General features: G+C 34.4%; 1 protein-coding gene across 6 annotated transcripts in view; it reads left to right on the forward strand.

Annotated features, from left to right (window-relative positions):
- Window positions 1–17,818, forward strand: part of LOC102005994 (chromosome unknown open reading frame, human C1orf101) — a 144,560-nt gene that overhangs the window by 8,469 nt on the left and 118,273 nt on the right. For all 6 annotated transcript variants that reach the window (XM_013520373.1, XM_013520364.1, XM_005374775.1 and 3 more), the window contains exons 3-6: window positions 4,246–4,319; window positions 4,622–4,688; window positions 9,032–9,099; window positions 13,794–13,818. In XM_013520373.1, the coding sequence (XP_013375827.1) occupies window positions 4,246–4,319; window positions 4,622–4,688; window positions 9,032–9,099; window positions 13,794–13,818 (234 nt within the window). The remainder of the gene's footprint in view (window positions 1–4,245; window positions 4,320–4,621; window positions 4,689–9,031; window positions 9,100–13,793; window positions 13,819–17,818) is intronic.

Here is a 17,818-nt window from a genome sequence, read left to right on the forward strand (position 1 = left end):
GTAATACGTGGTTTATTTTGGAGAAGGTCCTGTGTGCAGTTGAGAAAAATATGTATTCTTTTGTTGGGTGGAATACTTTCCAAATATATACTAAGTGCATTTGTTCAAAGGTCTGGTTCAGCTCTGATATTTCTTTGTTAATTTTTTTTTTCATCTAGTTAATGTATTTGTGACAGTGGGATATTGAGGTCCCAATTACAATTGTGTTGGAACTTATTTGATGTTTCATATCCATTAATGTGTATTTGGTACTGCTGCACTGGTATTTGGTGATACATATTTATCATGGATTGTTCCCTTTACAAGGATGTAGTGACCTTCTTTGTCTCTTCTGATCAGTCTTGGCTTGAAATCCACTTTGTCTGCAAACAGAATAGCTATCCCTGCTTTTTTATGGGTTCTTATCTCATAGAGTATTGTTTTCCATCTTTTGACTTTCAGTCTATGAATTTCTTTTTGAGTTAAATGTTTTTCCTGTATGCAGCATATTGTTGGATCTTGTTTCTTGGTCCATTCTGTTTCTTTTGATTTGTGAATTGAGACCATTTACATCAATGGTAATTGATATGTATTGACTTCTCCTTGTCATATTATTTTCCTGCTATTGGTTTTCTTCTTTCTCCTCTGTTTAATTTCTTATCTTGCCTAGTGAATTCATTCTACTAGGATTTATGGAGTTGTTGTGTTTTTCTGGAATATCCTTCAGAAATTCTTAGAGTACTGGTTTGGTGGTCATGAATTTCTTCAGGTGTTCTTTGTTACAGAAGCATCTTACTTCTCCATCAATTTTGAAAGATAGTTTCATGGGAGTACAACAGTCTGGGTTGGAGATTGTTTTCTTTTAGAGCTTGAAATACTTCACTCCAAGCTGTCCTTGACATAATGGTTTGTATTCAGATGTCTGCTGTAATTCCGATGGCCTTCCTTTATAGATGATTTGTTTCTTTTTTCTAACAGCTTTTTTTTTATTATTTTAAAGAGTAAAAGAAGGATAACATAATAATAGGGGGGGCATACCAAATTACAGACAAAGTGGTAGGAAATTATCAATGGTTATTGGTTTACATATTGTTATCTACAAGATAGTTTCTCAGGAAAACAGACAAATAATAGTTAGTTACAGACAAAAGAGGTAGGAGATTATCAATAGTTGTTGTGCTATACTTTGGTATCTTCAAAGTGGCTTCTAAAGAAAATAAATAGAGCTATACATGAGTGACCTATTGAATAATCATTAACTTTTCTCAGTGGTTGTTGTAGGAAACACATAATAATAGACATGCATCCATTTACGAAACAGGATAGGAACAATACAAACATTGCAGAGTTATGGATAGATTAGTACGAAAATATCAATGGCTGCTGTAATACATGGTGGTATCTTCAAAGTGGTTTCTCAGGAAGACAGATACACAAGAAGGATCTAACAAGTAGTTACAGCCTAAGAGTTGTCAAAAATCAAGTGAGCCGTCTGGGGTGAAAGCCATTTTTTGTAGCGTTTTCTGTCCAACAGCTTTTAATATTTTGTTCTTGTGTTGAATTTCTGGAATTTTGACTATTATATGTCTTGGTGCAGTTTTATCTGATCATAGCTAATTGGAGTTATATGCCTCCTTATCTGTATGTCAAATTCTTTTTTTCATGCCTGGGAAGTTTTCTGCCATTACTTCTGTGAACAGCTTTTTTTTTTTAATGTCCTTTGTACTATCTTCTGATTTTTCATCAATTTTGATCAATCTTATGTTATTCTTCTTTGTACAATCTAGTAACTTTTGGGTTGACTTTTCATGGTCCCTTCCTATTTTCAAAAAGTCTTTTATTTGATAATCACTAACCACAAACCTGTCTTCTAGATCTAATATTATGTCCTCACATTTGTTCATTCTGCTGCATATAATTTCAATGGAAATTTTAGTCTTCTGGATATCTCTTTGAATCTGTTTCATGGAATCCAGTTCTTTCCTATGTTGGGTATTTATGATTTCCATTACTTTCCTAAGCTCTGCTGTTTTTAAATTTGTATCTATTCTAGGTTCACTAACGATGTCATTCATTATGGTCATCATCTCTTTTGTTATCTGTAAAAGTACTGCTGATTTGTTTTTTTAGGGACTTACATTCTGCTTTGTTAATTCTACTGCTACCATTTCAGAAAGTTTAGCTGGGTGAGTTGATTTCTTCCATTTCAGTGCCTCCTGGATTTGCCTTGGGTGAGCTAGAGGTCTGCAGTTGCATCTTGCTTCCACATCTTCTCATTTTCCATTTTTAATAATTTGTTTTCTGTGTTGATGCTTGTAAATTACTTATGATAGGTAACTGTACTACTAGTATCAAGACCTCCTTTGGAAATAACTACTTTTCAGAGATACCTTCTAGGTGTAGCTGGCTTTTGGCTTTTGACTCTGTTCCAAGATCCTGCCTCTTCTATTTATTAGGCATTAGAAGTTGCTGCCTATTTGGCCTAACACCCAGTTCTTTGGTACCACACGATGGTATTATGACCCCTAGAAAATCTCAATATTGGCATACAAGGAAGAGCAACTGATCCCAATTACTATGGCAAAGTAGTACAATCAGTAATAACAATAGCATCAAGTAAGTCTAGAAAATGACAAATCATGCTATTAATTTGTCACCTTATCTATAGGTACAAGATTTATAGTTATATGACAAAATCTAAAAGAAATCAGAAAATTATATACAGTAAATATCCACTCAATAGAGTGATTTTACCCTTAGCTGAGAAAATTTAAAAGGGATAAGGGGAAAAAATAGAGAAATATAAGAAGAGAAGAGATTAAAAGCAAGCCTGAAGGACAAAGGAAGATTACCCAAGGTTTGGGAAACTGGTGAAGAAGGCAGGAGGGAAAGGAGGAAGGAAAAAAAAAGAAAAACAACAAAAAGTAAAAAAAAAAACAAAAAAAAGTATTTACACTCCCAAAAAAAAAAAAAAAAGAAGGAAAAAAGCAAACCAACAAAAATAATTTTCTCTGTAATTGCAAGCCTGTGGTTATCTTCTGGGCTCTACAGGTTTGCAGCTGTGTTCAATTCAGGGCTGTGACTCTACTGTCACTGGTAGAGAAAGGAGGCTATCAGAGTCCTGATCTATGCTGCATAATCCCAGCAAACCTGCAGTAGGATCAGTGTGGGGTGTTGACTCTGGTGCTTTCAACTCCACAGGAATTTAGGCTCAGCCCGACCTCTGACCTCTGATATAGAGGCTAGGGCCTGAGTTGTTCAGCCTCAACAGTTTGGATGTCTCATGCTGACTGACCATGGCTCCCTGACTGTAGATGTCTCCTGCAGTTGTCCCTCACCCAGTCACTGTGGGATTTCCACACTAGGAGCCCTGAGATGAAATCAATACACAGCTGCTCTGAATCCTGAGTCTTGAGTCCTGAGTCCTGAGTCCTGAGTTCTGAGTTCACTTGCCCCTCCCTAAAACAGCGTCTGGCCAAGGATGCTCTCTAGAGGACACAGCAGTCACCTGGATGGAGTCACTCACCAACTGCTTTAGCACACAGCATCCACCACTCCATTCCACTGATGCAATTTTCCTTGAAGGCCTCTGCAGTCACCTGCCCTCGGTGTGTCTCTGTAGATTCAGTCCTTTCTCCTTCTGTGAGCTGGGAGCTGGGGACAAAGTGCCGTTTGTCCTCTCCTTTCTCTGCACTGTGGTTCACTTTCTCTGTGGGCTCCAATTTTCCCTTCAGATCCTTCCTGGGGCACAGTGATCCATTTCCCTCCTTATTTTCTTCCCCAAGATGTTATTTTCCAGTGTCTGGATTCCAGGTCTTGAAGCAGTTGATTTGTTGCTACTTACCACTCTACCATCTTCGCAGATGTCTGATAGATTATATTTTAAGTAAAATGAAATTAAAAGTATTTCATTTGTGGAGTTGTGCTAGGATGGCCTGGAGTTCAATCTCCAACTCTCAATTTTAAGTTTGTGTTTAGATTTTTTTTTCATTTTGAGTGCTTAGGGTCAAACTTAGGGCCTCACGTATGCAAGGCCATCATTCTCCTACTGAGCTAAGACCCTCAGCCCAACTTCAGAGATTTTTTTGGAGTGATTACTGAAGTGTTTCATCAAGCTACTTTTCTTTGTCATATTACTTCCAAAGAATTAAATTTTAGTTATCCTTTCTTTAAATAACAAGGACTCCAAATTTGAACTCTACAACTGAACCCTGAGGTGAATATTGTGAAATAGTTTTTCATCTGAATTATGTTACTATTTTTTAGATCAAGTTAGAGTATGAAGGAACATTATTTTCTGAGTGGCAAGTACCAGAAACCTGTTCTATCAAAGATAAAAGGTAAGATTTTTTAACTGTGAATATCAGTGTATTTACATGTAAAAAAGCATTTATATAATGTGGACATTCAGATTCAAGGCTGTGATTTAAAGTACATTTCCTTCCATCCATGAAACAGATCTGAAAACAGAGACAAAATCATTCCAAAAATATAATAGAAGTAAAATATTTCAATGTTTAAAACTTTCTCATATTACCATATAATAATTGAAGCTTTTAGGTTAAAAAATAGTGGGGGAATTTTCATTAATCTCATATGCATCTGTACTTATTTCTTCTTTCCTGTTCTTTTCAAATGCTAGATCACCCAAGACAGAAATGCATTGTTCTGAGGGTGTTCACGCTATAAAACCAATTGTTACAGGCCAAGTAAGTTGATTTTAATGATAACTTATTGAATCTGGAATAATAATCTCTGTTATAATTTCTTTTGATTTCTTTTGAGCTTTTCAACCTCATTTAATCTGCTTTAAATAGTATTAACTATAACTCCAAATGACAGTTATTTTAAAATTTTTGTCAGTATGTCATTAACTTTTAGGTATATTTCATGTCAAATTATGAATTATAAAGTAAAAACTTATTTTTATCCTAGTTAATAAAATTTTGTTCCTTAATTTATTTATTTATTCATTCTCATTCATTCCTTCATTCATTTGCAGTGCTCAAAACTGAACCCTGGGAAACACACATGCTAGAGAAAGGCTATACCCCAAACCTCTACCTTATCCTTTTCATTTTTACTTATTTTTATTTTTTTCTATTTTTTATTTTTTCATTTTATGGAAAAAAGGTAAAACAAAATTTTATAACAAAATAATAGCAGAATAATAATAGTTAACACATTACATGTTGTTATCTTTAAAGCAGTTGCTCAGGGTACAAGATATGGACATAAAAATTTCTCCAATCGATATTAGCACAAACCTTCCTATTTAATGAACTAAGAGACAGTAACTGTATAATTGACTTGCATTTTTCCTTTTTCCCTTTTCCCTACTGTCCTTTCCCCTTTTACCCATCCTAGTTCCTTTTTCTTCCAATCTCACATTTTCTGTTGTACATCTTAGACCTTATTCACTCTTTCAGTTTTTCATACCAGGGAGAAAATACAATGTTTACACATGTGAGTCTGATTTATTTCACTTATGAGTATGGTCTCAAGTTGCATTCATTTACCCATAAAAGTTTCAAGTTTATCCTTCTTTATGGCTGAGTAGTAGCTCATGGATAGGAAGAAACAACGTAGTGAAAATGGCCATAATACCAAAATTGCTATACAGATTTAAGGCAGTCCTGATCAAAGTATCATTATCGTACCTCACAGACATAGAGAGAACATTCCTAAAATTCATTTGGAACCAGAAGAGACCTAGAATAACAAAGGCAATCCTGGGCAACAAAGGCAAGGCAGGGGACATCACAATCCCTGACTTGAAACTATACTACAAAGGATAAAATCAGCATGGTACTGGCAAAAAAGCTGACCTGAGGATCAGTGGAGCAGATGAGAAGATGCAGACACAACTACAAACACACTCAGCCACCTTATCTTTGACAGAGGGGCCAAACATGTTCACTGGAAGAAAGATAGGCTCTTCAATAAATGGTGCTGAAAAACTGGCTTTCTGTATGCCGAAGACTAAAACTAGACCCATATCTATCACCATGCACTAAGCTAAAGTCAAAGTGGATCAAAGATCTAAATGTTAAAAGAGAAACACTAAATCTACTGGAACGAAAAAAAGGAAAAAAAAAATCTACTAGAAGAGAAAGTAGGTAGAAATCTTAAAAACATAGAAAGTTCATGAACAAAACCAAGACTGCATGGAAAATACTTCAAAGAATCAACAACTGGGATTTTATCATATTAAAAAGTTTTTGCCCTTCAAAAGAAATCACCAACAGAGTGAAAAGACCACCCACAGAGGGGGAAAAAATTTTAGCCAATTGTCCCTCAGACAAAGGACTTCTATCTAGAACATATAAAGAATTGAAAAAAATCAGACCCCTCAAATCCAAAGACCCAATCCAAAAATGGGTATCTGAGATCAATACACACTTCTCAGATGAAGAAATACAAATGGCAAATAAATATATGAAAAATGTTCAACATCACATCATTTGAGAAATGCAAATTAAAACAACACTAAGATCTCATCTCAATACAGAAAGAATGGCTTTCATCAAGAAATCAACCCATAACCAATGTTGGAGGGACTGTGGGGAAAAAAGAACACTCCTCCACTGTTGGAAGGAGTGTACACTGGTGCAACCACTGTGGAAATCAGTGTGGAGATTCCTCATAAAACTAGAATTAAAGGTCCTACTCAACCCAGCTATTCCCCTTCTGGGTATTTTTCCAGAGGAATTGAACATCATACCACAGCGATATATGTGCACCCATGTTTATAGGAGCACAATTTGTAATAACTAAATCTTGTAAGCAACCAAAATGCCCATCAACTGAGGAATGGGGAAAAAAGATGTGGTATTCTCATCCTTTTTATTGATAAATATGCTGAAGTTCATAGCCACTGCTTTAATGAATATAGTACTCTCAGATAAATGGGTTTCACATCATATACTCCCATGACACAATACCTAGAACAACTTTTAGCAGACTTTTTTATTCCATTCTATTTTCTTCAGTTCAAGAAAACATATAAAAATGCAAAGACTGAGAACAATGCTGGGTTTTCTCTAGTTTGCCTAACAAAATGTAAAGGATTTTTAAGGCTCTGGTATTTTAATGTTAGTAACAAACTACTGGCCACATAACTGATGGCTGATGTTCCCATACAAGTGTATCTAAAGCTACTGCTACAGAGACTCCCTGTGACGACTCCTGCATTTACTCTGCAGACTTGTGCCTTCTCTTTAATTACCTTTATATTCAGGCCACAGGTAGAATGTATGAAAGAGGACAGGTGAATAATAACTCATTTTTAAATGCCAGTGGAGTGAAAAATATTTGAATTTGTCTTTTTGAGTCTGAGTATTTACAAGTTTCAAGAATTCATGAGGAAATAAAGGACTTATCCCTTTTGTTTACATTGGAAGTCATATAAATGTATAATGTATTAAAATATGCACATACATATCAGGTTAGTAACCCTTACTTATTGCGGGTTGATCAGGCCCACAAACTCCCAAATGACTGGATGACAAAGGCTTAAATAAATGAGACAATTAAAATGACTTTAGGGCTCCAGGAGGGTCTAACACTCTTACAAAGTTTAAGATTTTCTGGATTAAGACCCAGACTTCCCTGGGTGGCCCATATTTATGAAGTTTTTGAACAAAGGAGGGAGATACTGAAGGAAATGCAGGAATCTGGGCAGGTCTTGGGGATCCCTTTAAGGACTTCTCCAAGTAATACTTTCTGTTAATTTAGGAGGACTATGTCAACTCCAGGAAGCCCCTCACTGCAGGAGAGAGGTGCCTGCAGCTACAGTCTTGTTTTAGTTAATTGGGGCTGGAGCCAAAAGTCCTCAACTGTGGCCTTATCTTGTCCTTTGAGGCACCCCAACTTCACAGGCCAATACAGGCCTCAGCAGGGACCAGCGACTCATAGAGGTCACTTACTATGAATGTGCTGCCCATCTCAAGAGAAAAGCCTAAGCCTTGGGCAAACTCACACATAAACATGGAAAGCCAATTGGTTAATAGAAAAGCCTGCTCAGAGCCACTTCATAGTGATCTCCATCACATACGTACATATGTAGGTAGGAGTATCTATGTCACTTGTGTGTCTGAGTGTCATCAGATCCTGCAACCTGAATATGAACATTAAAGTTTTGAAATATATTTAAAAGCACTCAGTTGCAACAGCCAAAAGTATTTCCAAGCAGAGCCATGCCATGTCTCCTGGAGAGCAAAATTATTCCAGTTGAGAATCACTGAACTGAAATTGGATTGTAAATCAATGAGGAAGAAAAATATAACAAATAATAAGAATAGCAAGCTATCAAATTCCTTCTAAATGTATCACTCCTGGTACCAAATTCTTACTGAGAATAGCTAAAGAATTGAATTAGTTTTTCATGTATATTTATTAATTCTGCTTTGGAATTTATGCATTCCTCTTTCTCAAATCTCAGACAAGTAACAGTTCCTCAGTGACTTTTATGCTGATGACTATGTCTTAGCCACTTTCTGCTGCTGAACACAATACCCAACACCCAAAACTTACAGGAGGAGAAGTCTTTCTTGGCACACAGTTTCAGGCTATGATTGGCTGGCTCCACAGCAGAAGCAGGATGGCAGAGGAACATGGCAAAGGAAAAGTGGTTCAATACATGGCAACCAGAAGCAGAGAGAGGAGGGAGGAGTCAGGAACAAGAACATACCTTCCAATTCACATCTCCAGTGACTTACCTCCAACCAGGTCTACCGCATCACAATATGTTCAGCTCTACTCATCAGTGAAGGAATACTGTGATACTTACATGACTGTATAATACCACAGAAAGCAAATATGAGGAGTGTCCATAGACAAATAGCATTCTTCTTCTTCTTCCTAAAAGGCAAAATGATGAATAATACAAAATGCAGTGGATGAATATACTGACAAGTATCTTACCTCCATGAGCCAATCACCTTCCACATACGTGAGAAATTAGTTGGATGTTTTAGATCTAAACCATAATAGTCCATATTTGTATATATTTTAAAGTTAATTTAGTCTATTATATATTTTTTTCTTTTAGGAAGAAGAAGAACGCTATTTGCCTGTGGACACTACATATATTTGTTTCCTGTGGTATTATACAGTTAGGTGAGTAACATGGTAAAAAACACAAAGCTAATCCTTTTAGAGGATCTAGCCTCAACTTTTAATTAATCAAAACTGAATTACCTATATTATGGTTTTCAGACAAGCTTGCTTTCATTCACCAACTGAGATAACCTTATATATGACACCAAAGTAATACTAAATAGTAAAATGATGAAAATAACAATAGCAACCACTATTTAAATGCATCCTGTGTCTACATGTCCATACTTTATGGACATCGACTTTCTCATTTTTATAATAATCACACATGTATTATTATATATATTCAATAGAAGAAGAAGTGTAAACTTGGGTGAGTTCAGTAATTTAGAAGACTTACTTCTAAATTTTGGTAATTACAAATAAAACTGCTATCAACATCCCTCTTAAGTTTTTTGCATGCATATGAGTTTTCAACTCCTTTGAGGAAATACCAAGGAGTGCTATTTATTGCTGGATGGTATGGTGCTTGTTTAGTTTTGTAAGAAACCACTAAACTGAAGAGCCTTCTAAAGTGTCTGTTTTATTTTGTATTCACATCACATCAGCAGAGTTGCTGGTGCTCCACATTCTTGCAAGCATAACTGGTGTTAACAGTGTTCTCCTCCTTTAACATTCTGTTGACTATTTGGGGTCTTTTTACCTCTCCAAACAAAGTCAGCTTTTCAATATTTACAAAATAACTTGTTGGGATTTTGATTGGGACTCATTGAGTGTGTAAATCAATTTGCAACAATTGACATCTTGACAGTATTGGCTTTTTCTATCCATGAGCATGGAATATCTATCTGCTTATTTACTTCTTTGATTTGTCGTCAGTTTTCTAGTTGTCCTTACATAGCTCTTGTATACATTTTGTTAGATTTTGACCTAAGTATCTTGTTTTTTGGAGTCTGAATGTAGATGATACCAAATTTTTGATTTGAAATTTCATTTCTTACTGCTGGTATATAGGAAAGCAATTGACTTTTGTATAGCATTGTACCCTGTGACCCTGCTATAGTTGCTTATGAGTCAAGGAGATTTATGTTTGATTTTGGTTATTTATTTCACAAATAATCATGTCATCTGCAAATGAAGGTCGTTTTCTTTCTTTCTTTCTTTCTTTCTTTCTTTCTTTCTTTCTTTCTTTCTTTTTTAAGGAAGGAAAGGTTTATTTAGTTCACAGTTTGTGGAAGTTTCAGTACATAGAAGGTCAGTTTATTTCTTCCTCTCCACACAGTATGTCTTAGTCTCTTTTCTTTATTGTATTAACTTAGACTTCCAGTATGATGTCGAAAAAGAGTGTTAATAAGAGACATCCCTGCTTTCTTTCTGATTTTTCTTTCAGCTTCCTGAATGTTTTTGTAGATTTTTAAAATCAATTTGAGGAAGTTATATCTCTATTCACAGTTTGCTAACAGTGTTTTTTATGAATGGATGATGGGTTTTATCAGATACTTTTCTGCATCCATCAATGCAATCCTGAGATTTTTCTTTAGCCTGTTGATACGATGCTTTACATTAATTGTTTTTATATTGAACCAGCTTTGTATGCTTGTGATTAACCACAGTTGGACATGATGTCTAATTCTTTTTGTACATTTTTTAAAGTGATTTGAAAATATTTTTTGAAGATTTTTGTATCTAAGTCTATAGTTTTGTTGTAATGTCTTTGTCTAGTTTTGGTATTGGGATGATTTTGTTTCATAGGGTGAGTTAGGAAATATTCCTTTTTCTATTTTCTGAAAGACTTTACAGAGAATTGGTATGATTTTTTTCCCTAAATATTTGGTGTAAGTCATCAAAGAACTTGTCTAAACCCAGGCATGTTGGCTTTGAGGCCAGGTATTATGATGTCTCCAGCTTTGTTCATTTTGTTCAGTATAGCCTTAGTTTTTAGGGGTCTTTTGTGGGTTTAAGTGAATTTTAAGATTTTTTATTTCTGTGAAGAATGACATTAGTATTTTTATGGAGATTGTATTGAGTCTGTAAATCACTTAAGGTAAGATTGACATTTTAACAATATTAATTCTTCCAGTTCATGAACAGGAAATGTCTTCAGTGTGTGTGTATGTGTGTGGTGTGTGTGTGTGTGTGTGTGTGTGTGTGTGTGTGTGTGTGTGTACACGCATACTCTTAGTTTCTTTCAGCAATGTTTTGTAATTTTTATTGTAGATATAATTTCATTTGCATCTAAAAGTTTTAAATTCCTAAAACCTTTTGTATGACCCAGAAGCAACTACTGTACTATTTGCCATTTTTCATCATTGAATTCAGAATTGACTACATAATTTGCGGGTCCTGATGGAAAATAAAAATATGGGAACTTTTGTTCAAAAATTGAGAGAAATAATGTTAAAGGTATTTAATATAAATCTTGTTCTTTGGATAGTCCATGTTATTATCAGTTATAATGCTTTTTATTTATAATATAATGTCAGCTTCCATTATAATATAATGTCAGCTTCATTATAATATAATGTCAGCTTCCCACTAGTTTTTTCTCTAAATAGATCCACATATCATACCCCAGTCAATGATGAGGTCTAGAAAGCTCAGTCAGGTATCTTCCCTTTCTATGAGCCTACTACCTCAACTTATGGCATATGGGAGGCTCGCAAGTTACTGCAACCTCTGCAGTTACACATGCTAGATATTTGGATTGGAGATGGGCAAGATCAGAACTCCAGGAACTGCATCATGATACTGCCAGCCAGGAATAGGACAGCTTCCTCTAAGTCTTACTCCAAGATGGCACTGGGCACACATGCTTTATACTGACTATTCCTACACCAGAGCCAAGGCCCTCACCCAAGGAAGAAGCCATTTGAGAATGTGGTGAGAAGGGGATGGCCAGTGGGGACCACAGAACCAAAGCTTGGAAGGATGAATGGCAAAGAACCTGTCCCAGGGAGGCATAGAGCAGGAGTCAGGACCGTGAGTGAGCCAAAGCCTCAATCCCCCAACACATGCTCCAGTGTCCTGTCAGATTCATTTACAGAACTCAAGTTCAAAGATAGGTTCACTAAAATTTCAAGACAAATAATGCAGGGCACAGAGCTCTCCTGAGCGCTGCCTCTTCCTGAGGCTCTCTAAATCCACTGACTGTGTTTACTGCAGAACCAATGGTCTGGCACTAAGGAAGAGAATTCTGGGAACAAGGATCACGTTAGTAACTAAACTCTCTTGCTTTCTTTTCTCTCTCTCCCTCTCCATCTCCTTTCCCCTCTTCATTTCCTTCTCTCTTTGACCTCCAGGGAAAATAGGAAATACAATACAGAATAGATTTGAAACAGATTAGAACACAGAATAGGAAAGGTGAATAATCCAGGAGGGCAGATTAATTGCCAAATTCAGTGGAACTTTTAGTGGTCCTCTTGCTACTTGATTTCTATACCACCTTAATGTTACAGATCACTCATTTCTCCTTAAAATGCTTTCATTCTTTTATTCATCTAATACCACAATATTCTATTTTCATAATGATTTTTTCCTTGTGTTTTTGTTTTTTCTTTGTTTTTTGGTCATGTATCTTTACCTTCAATGTTTGTTCAGGGTTCTCTCTGGTGCCTTCTTATTCTAAACTTCAGTCTGAACACCTGCTCAAAAAAGCCAAGCAAACTGATATAGACACAGCAGAATGCTGTTGAGATTGCTTTTTCCATGGAAATCAGGATCATCACATTCACTGGTATTGATTCTTTGTCTACAAAGTTCCAATAAAGCTTTCTTTTATTATTTCCACATTTCTTCTTTGGTCTTCAAATTTTTCTTCACAGATGCACTTGTAAATCATTCAGTAGCCCACTTTTCTCCTGTGCCCCTGACAGGTAGTATAGCACAAAGCCAGTCAGATCAGCCTTGGGACCAGGGATCTTTTTTATCACTTGTGGACTTTATTGAATTGTGTTCACAGGGGGCATAATTTACCCATCAAGATTTACTGTATTTTGAGGGTGGGGGTACAGCTCAGAGGTAGAGTGCTTGCCAAGAATGGACAGGGCTCTGGGTTCAATCCCCAGTACCACACGCACAAAAAAATTCTAGTTCCTATTTTCAGCAGCATTCTAAAACATTGGGGTAAACATGTGAAATGTTGTATTCAGAAACTCACTCAAGATCCATGTGTTGATTCTCAAATAATTTCCATTCTGTTTTTGTGCACAGTGTACTAGAAATATGTAGTAACCAGTAAATGGAAGAAAACAGCCCTGAGGTTTATTGAGATTATATGATAAAAAGCATGCACAGATGACCTTAAAGTGAAAAGCCCTACTTTCCAAAAAGGGTGCAAGTAAACATACAAGTGAATATTTTGCCTTTCAGAGTTGGCACACAAAGGATTTGTAGTGCTAAAGAATGGCTTTATATTTCACACAAATTACAATGTGTAAACTCTCTAGGCTTTTATGTGAAATATCAAATTTTTAAAGAGAATGAGTCATACAACTTTGCTTGTGTGAACTTGCAGTATTGTTGAGGAAGAAGGTAGATGCAATTCCTGAAGTGATAAATGATTGTCAATAAATATATTGATAAATAAATAGACATATGCAAATTTTGTTTTTATTTCTACATTCAACATCCAATTGTTTATATATGTATAATGGAAAATAAAAAGAATATCCAAACATACATTGAAAGCAAAACATTCAAACTAACATAGAATATGCTATTTATTAAAATGTGCTTCCTCTTTTTTCCCCAAACAGAAATATGTTTGAAACTCTTACCCAGGTAAAATTTTTTTTCAATTTTATATATCCTTCATAAATGCTAATATATTATTTCCCTGCTATTTTCAATATTTATCAGATAAGAAATTTTCCAAAATAATTTTGCAATAAAATTTCCTTAGAATGATGGTACCCAAAATATGTTTTAGGATGCACGGGGGCTCCCTGAGACCTATTTGGAGGGGATGCATGAGGTCCATGCTTTTCCAGCTGTGCATCTGTGTGAGGATGGAGTTTTTTCCCATACGCTTCCACCAAAACAGCATACACCAGGCAGCAGAAACAGACCTCCTATTGTTACAGATACTAAAAAGATTTTGAAAATATTAAATTTTTTAATTTTGGAAAATATGGTTTTTTTGCATGGGATATGTTGGTTAATCTAGAATGGGTTTATTATAGTTTTAAAAGTAACTAAACACGTATATACATATCTTAAAATGTTCTCAGTTTTAATTTGTTATATATTATATGAAAAAGGTTTTAATACTCTGGAACAAAGAATCATTAGATATAAAGTGGAGAGATATATTTGAAATTTTAAAAATTGAAATAATGTGATGTTTGGAAATTGTAGCACTATATAGATATTTCAATTTTCTAAAAGTAATAATTTACTGGAACAAGTAGTAAAATTAATAGTTAACATTAGCCTATAGTGGACCTAAGCGGCTGAGTGAGCCTGTGTCCATAAGGTATTCCTACCCCAAGTCCCAATGGCATTATTGAATTATTTTTAAGGCTACGATTGTACCATTGCCAAAAACCAAGAAAGAGTATTATCAGTAAATAAGACATTTTATGACAGAAATATAAAACAGAATGTCCAGATGTAGAATATATAAACAGACCCAAATAATACACAACAGCCTTCATCTCACTCAAAATACGTAGAAGTGCCTGCAAAACTGTATATACGTGTGTGTGTGTGTGTGTGTATGTGTGTGTGTGTGTACAATTTTAATGCACAAAGGAATTTCTTGGTTGTCAGAAATAGTTAAGGAATATAAAGCCAGAGCTGTGCCATTGAATACTGAACTAAGGATATTAGAACAGAATATAAACTGTACTGGAGAAGGAAGTTCTGTTTTTATGTTTGGGTGAGACCAGGAAGTGAAGCCTCCAGCCTATGGGAGAGGCAGGAGCTGAAACTAACAAGGGAGAGAGGGAGTGATGAAAGAAACTGTGAACTAGTACACTTATATGTGTGTAGGTGCAAAAGAATTTGCTAAGGACATTGATATAATATTGGAAAACTGAAAAAAATCCATTATATCAAAGTAATAAAGAAGAAAATACATGATTATATCAATAAACTATTTAACAGTAATTCTTTTTTTTTTTGTTTGTTTTTTTTGTTTTGTTTTTTGTTTTTCTCCGGTACCGGGAACCGAACTCACAACTTTGCATTTGCCAGGCAGGCGCTTTTGCCGCTGAGCTAAATCCCCAGCCCTTAACAGTCATTCTTAATGAAAACAAACATAAAATAGTTATAGAAACAACTCATTTCTAACAAAACATTTATTTCTCACCAAATAGCTAATAATGTTCGTAAATTATAGATGCTTTTAATTCAGTTAAGATCAGGAACTGGACAGATATGCTCACTATCACTATGGTTATTTAATATCTTAAATGTGACAGTGTTTATCTGAAATACTCAAGATTAACTTATTTTTAAAAAAATTCAACATCTTACAGAATAATATAATTATATTACTAGATGTAGAAAAGGAAAGTATAACAAGACATAATATCCATTTGTGTTTTAACAACAATAAACAACCTTCAGCAAACTAGGAATTGAAAGCAGCTTCTTCAGTTTGATAACAGGCATTTATGATAGCTGGCAGTTAATCTTATCGTGTACTGGGAAGATTGAAGGATCTTCACCTAAGATTGAGAAAAAGGCAAGGAGTTTCCTTTCACCAGAGCTGTTCAGTATCATAATGGAAACTATCCAGTGCAATAAAATAATAAAAATAAAAAAAATTCATGCAGATTAGATAGAAAGAAGTAAAGCTATCTTTATTTGCATGTGATATGTATATGTAGAAAAGTTTAAGACCTCTACTAAAACATAAAAACCAAAGCAAAAAACACCTTACTAGAATTTAAAAGCAAGTTTCAGATAGTTGAAGGATACAAGATCAATACACAAAAATCTGTTCTGTTTTATATACTGCACTTGTGATAAAGCATGAAAATATCACAAATAATAGCCTCAAAATATATTAACTACTTTAAGAAATTCTCACAGTATGTGTCTTTGACCTGTCCACTAAAAATTATAAAACATTTTTTAGAAAAATTAAGGACTTACATACATGTTCAAAGGTCAGAAATTCGATATTGTTAAATTGTCATTTTTTATTCTAATTCATTTACAGAGTCAACCCAATTCCAAGTTAAATCCTAACAGTTTCTCATAGAAAATGTTTCCCTGGTTGGAAATTTTATATGGAAAAGCAGAGGGTTTAGACAAGCCAAAGACAAGCCAAAAGATCTTAAAGGAGAGAACAATGTTAGAAGATTTACCTTATCTCTAGACTTAGAAAAGCTACAATACTCAGACAGTGATAATTGTGTAAAGTTAAATAAATGTCTCAATGGGATAGATAGAAATATATTTATACATATGAGGTCAAATTATTTTTTAAATTATAGCAAATACATACAACATAAACTTTATTGTTACGGGGACAGTTCAGAGTCAGATGATAGCACTTAGATTAAATAAAAGCAGACAAACACAAAATAATGGAAAATATATACAAGTAGAGAGATGGATGAAAATTTGAGTATTTCATTCATATCAAAACCTATACATGTCAGCCATTCTGAGAAAGAATCTATAGCTCTAAATTACTTTAAGGTTAAAAAAACTAAAAGCCATTTACTTCTCCTCTTAATGAATTATAAAAAGAACAATGAAAATAAAACAAAACATATTATTAAATCAGTAAGATGAAAGTAAAATAGTTCAAAGTATAAATATATTCAAGAACCTTTTTAAAGGACCGGTAAAATAGATAAGCATCTCAAGATACTGATAAAAGTAAACATATACACAAATAAGAATGAAAAGGGAAATATAATCACAGGTATGGAAATGATATAATACATACAACCCTTCAACAATACTTTATGAGGCTAGATGGAAGATTTGCTTAGCAATATATACTCACAAAGTTGACCATAGAAAAAGAACACTTGACCAGCCCAAATTCCATCAAAGACCTTGGAAAGCCAATATGTTAATGTTTTTAAAGGCACTAAGCTCAAATGGTTTCATCCAAGTTCTTGTTAACCATTAAAAACAAAATGATGTTTATGATAGTTCAACATTCAGCAAATACTGTCTCATCTCTACCAGTTACTAGCCTTTGTGCTGGGCACGCTTGAACAAATAAGACAAAATCCTTGCCCTCATTGAAACTATTACAGGTCATTTTAAAACATTATAGAAAGACTCTCATTCAATTTACAAATCCAGAATAACTAAAATCTAAAATTTTATATGATTCAAAAATTATTGATATCTCTTAATTTTTATATATATGCAAATTTTTGAATAAAAGAACAATAATATCCAGAAGACATCAAAACAATGATGTATCATGATTCATTAGTATTCCAGGTATAGTTCAGTAGTTACATATCAAGGAATCTTTCATTATTACCCATCAGATCATTAAGATAAAAGACATAAAACATAACATAATAAAATGAATTAAGGTATGAGAGATACATGTACCTACCCCCCACAATGAATATAATTATTGTGTCCTGCAAACATGTACTGACTAAAAAAATCACAATAGTTAGAAGATTATGACTAAAAAGAAGTCTACAACTAGCCTCATCATACAGAGAAACAAAGGCAAAGAGAAAAGGGAAAATCACTGTTTTTAAAAGCAGGAAAAAAATCACTAGGAATTACAGAATATTTGAATACACTTACCAAATGGAAACATTCCATATATATATATATATGGAAT

Source organism: Chinchilla lanigera, unplaced genomic scaffold, assembly GCF_000276665.1.
Source record: "Chinchilla lanigera isolate Chin_1 unplaced genomic scaffold, ChiLan1.0 scaffold00005, whole genome shotgun sequence".
NCBI lineage: Eukaryota > Metazoa > Chordata > Mammalia > Rodentia > Chinchillidae > Chinchilla > Chinchilla lanigera.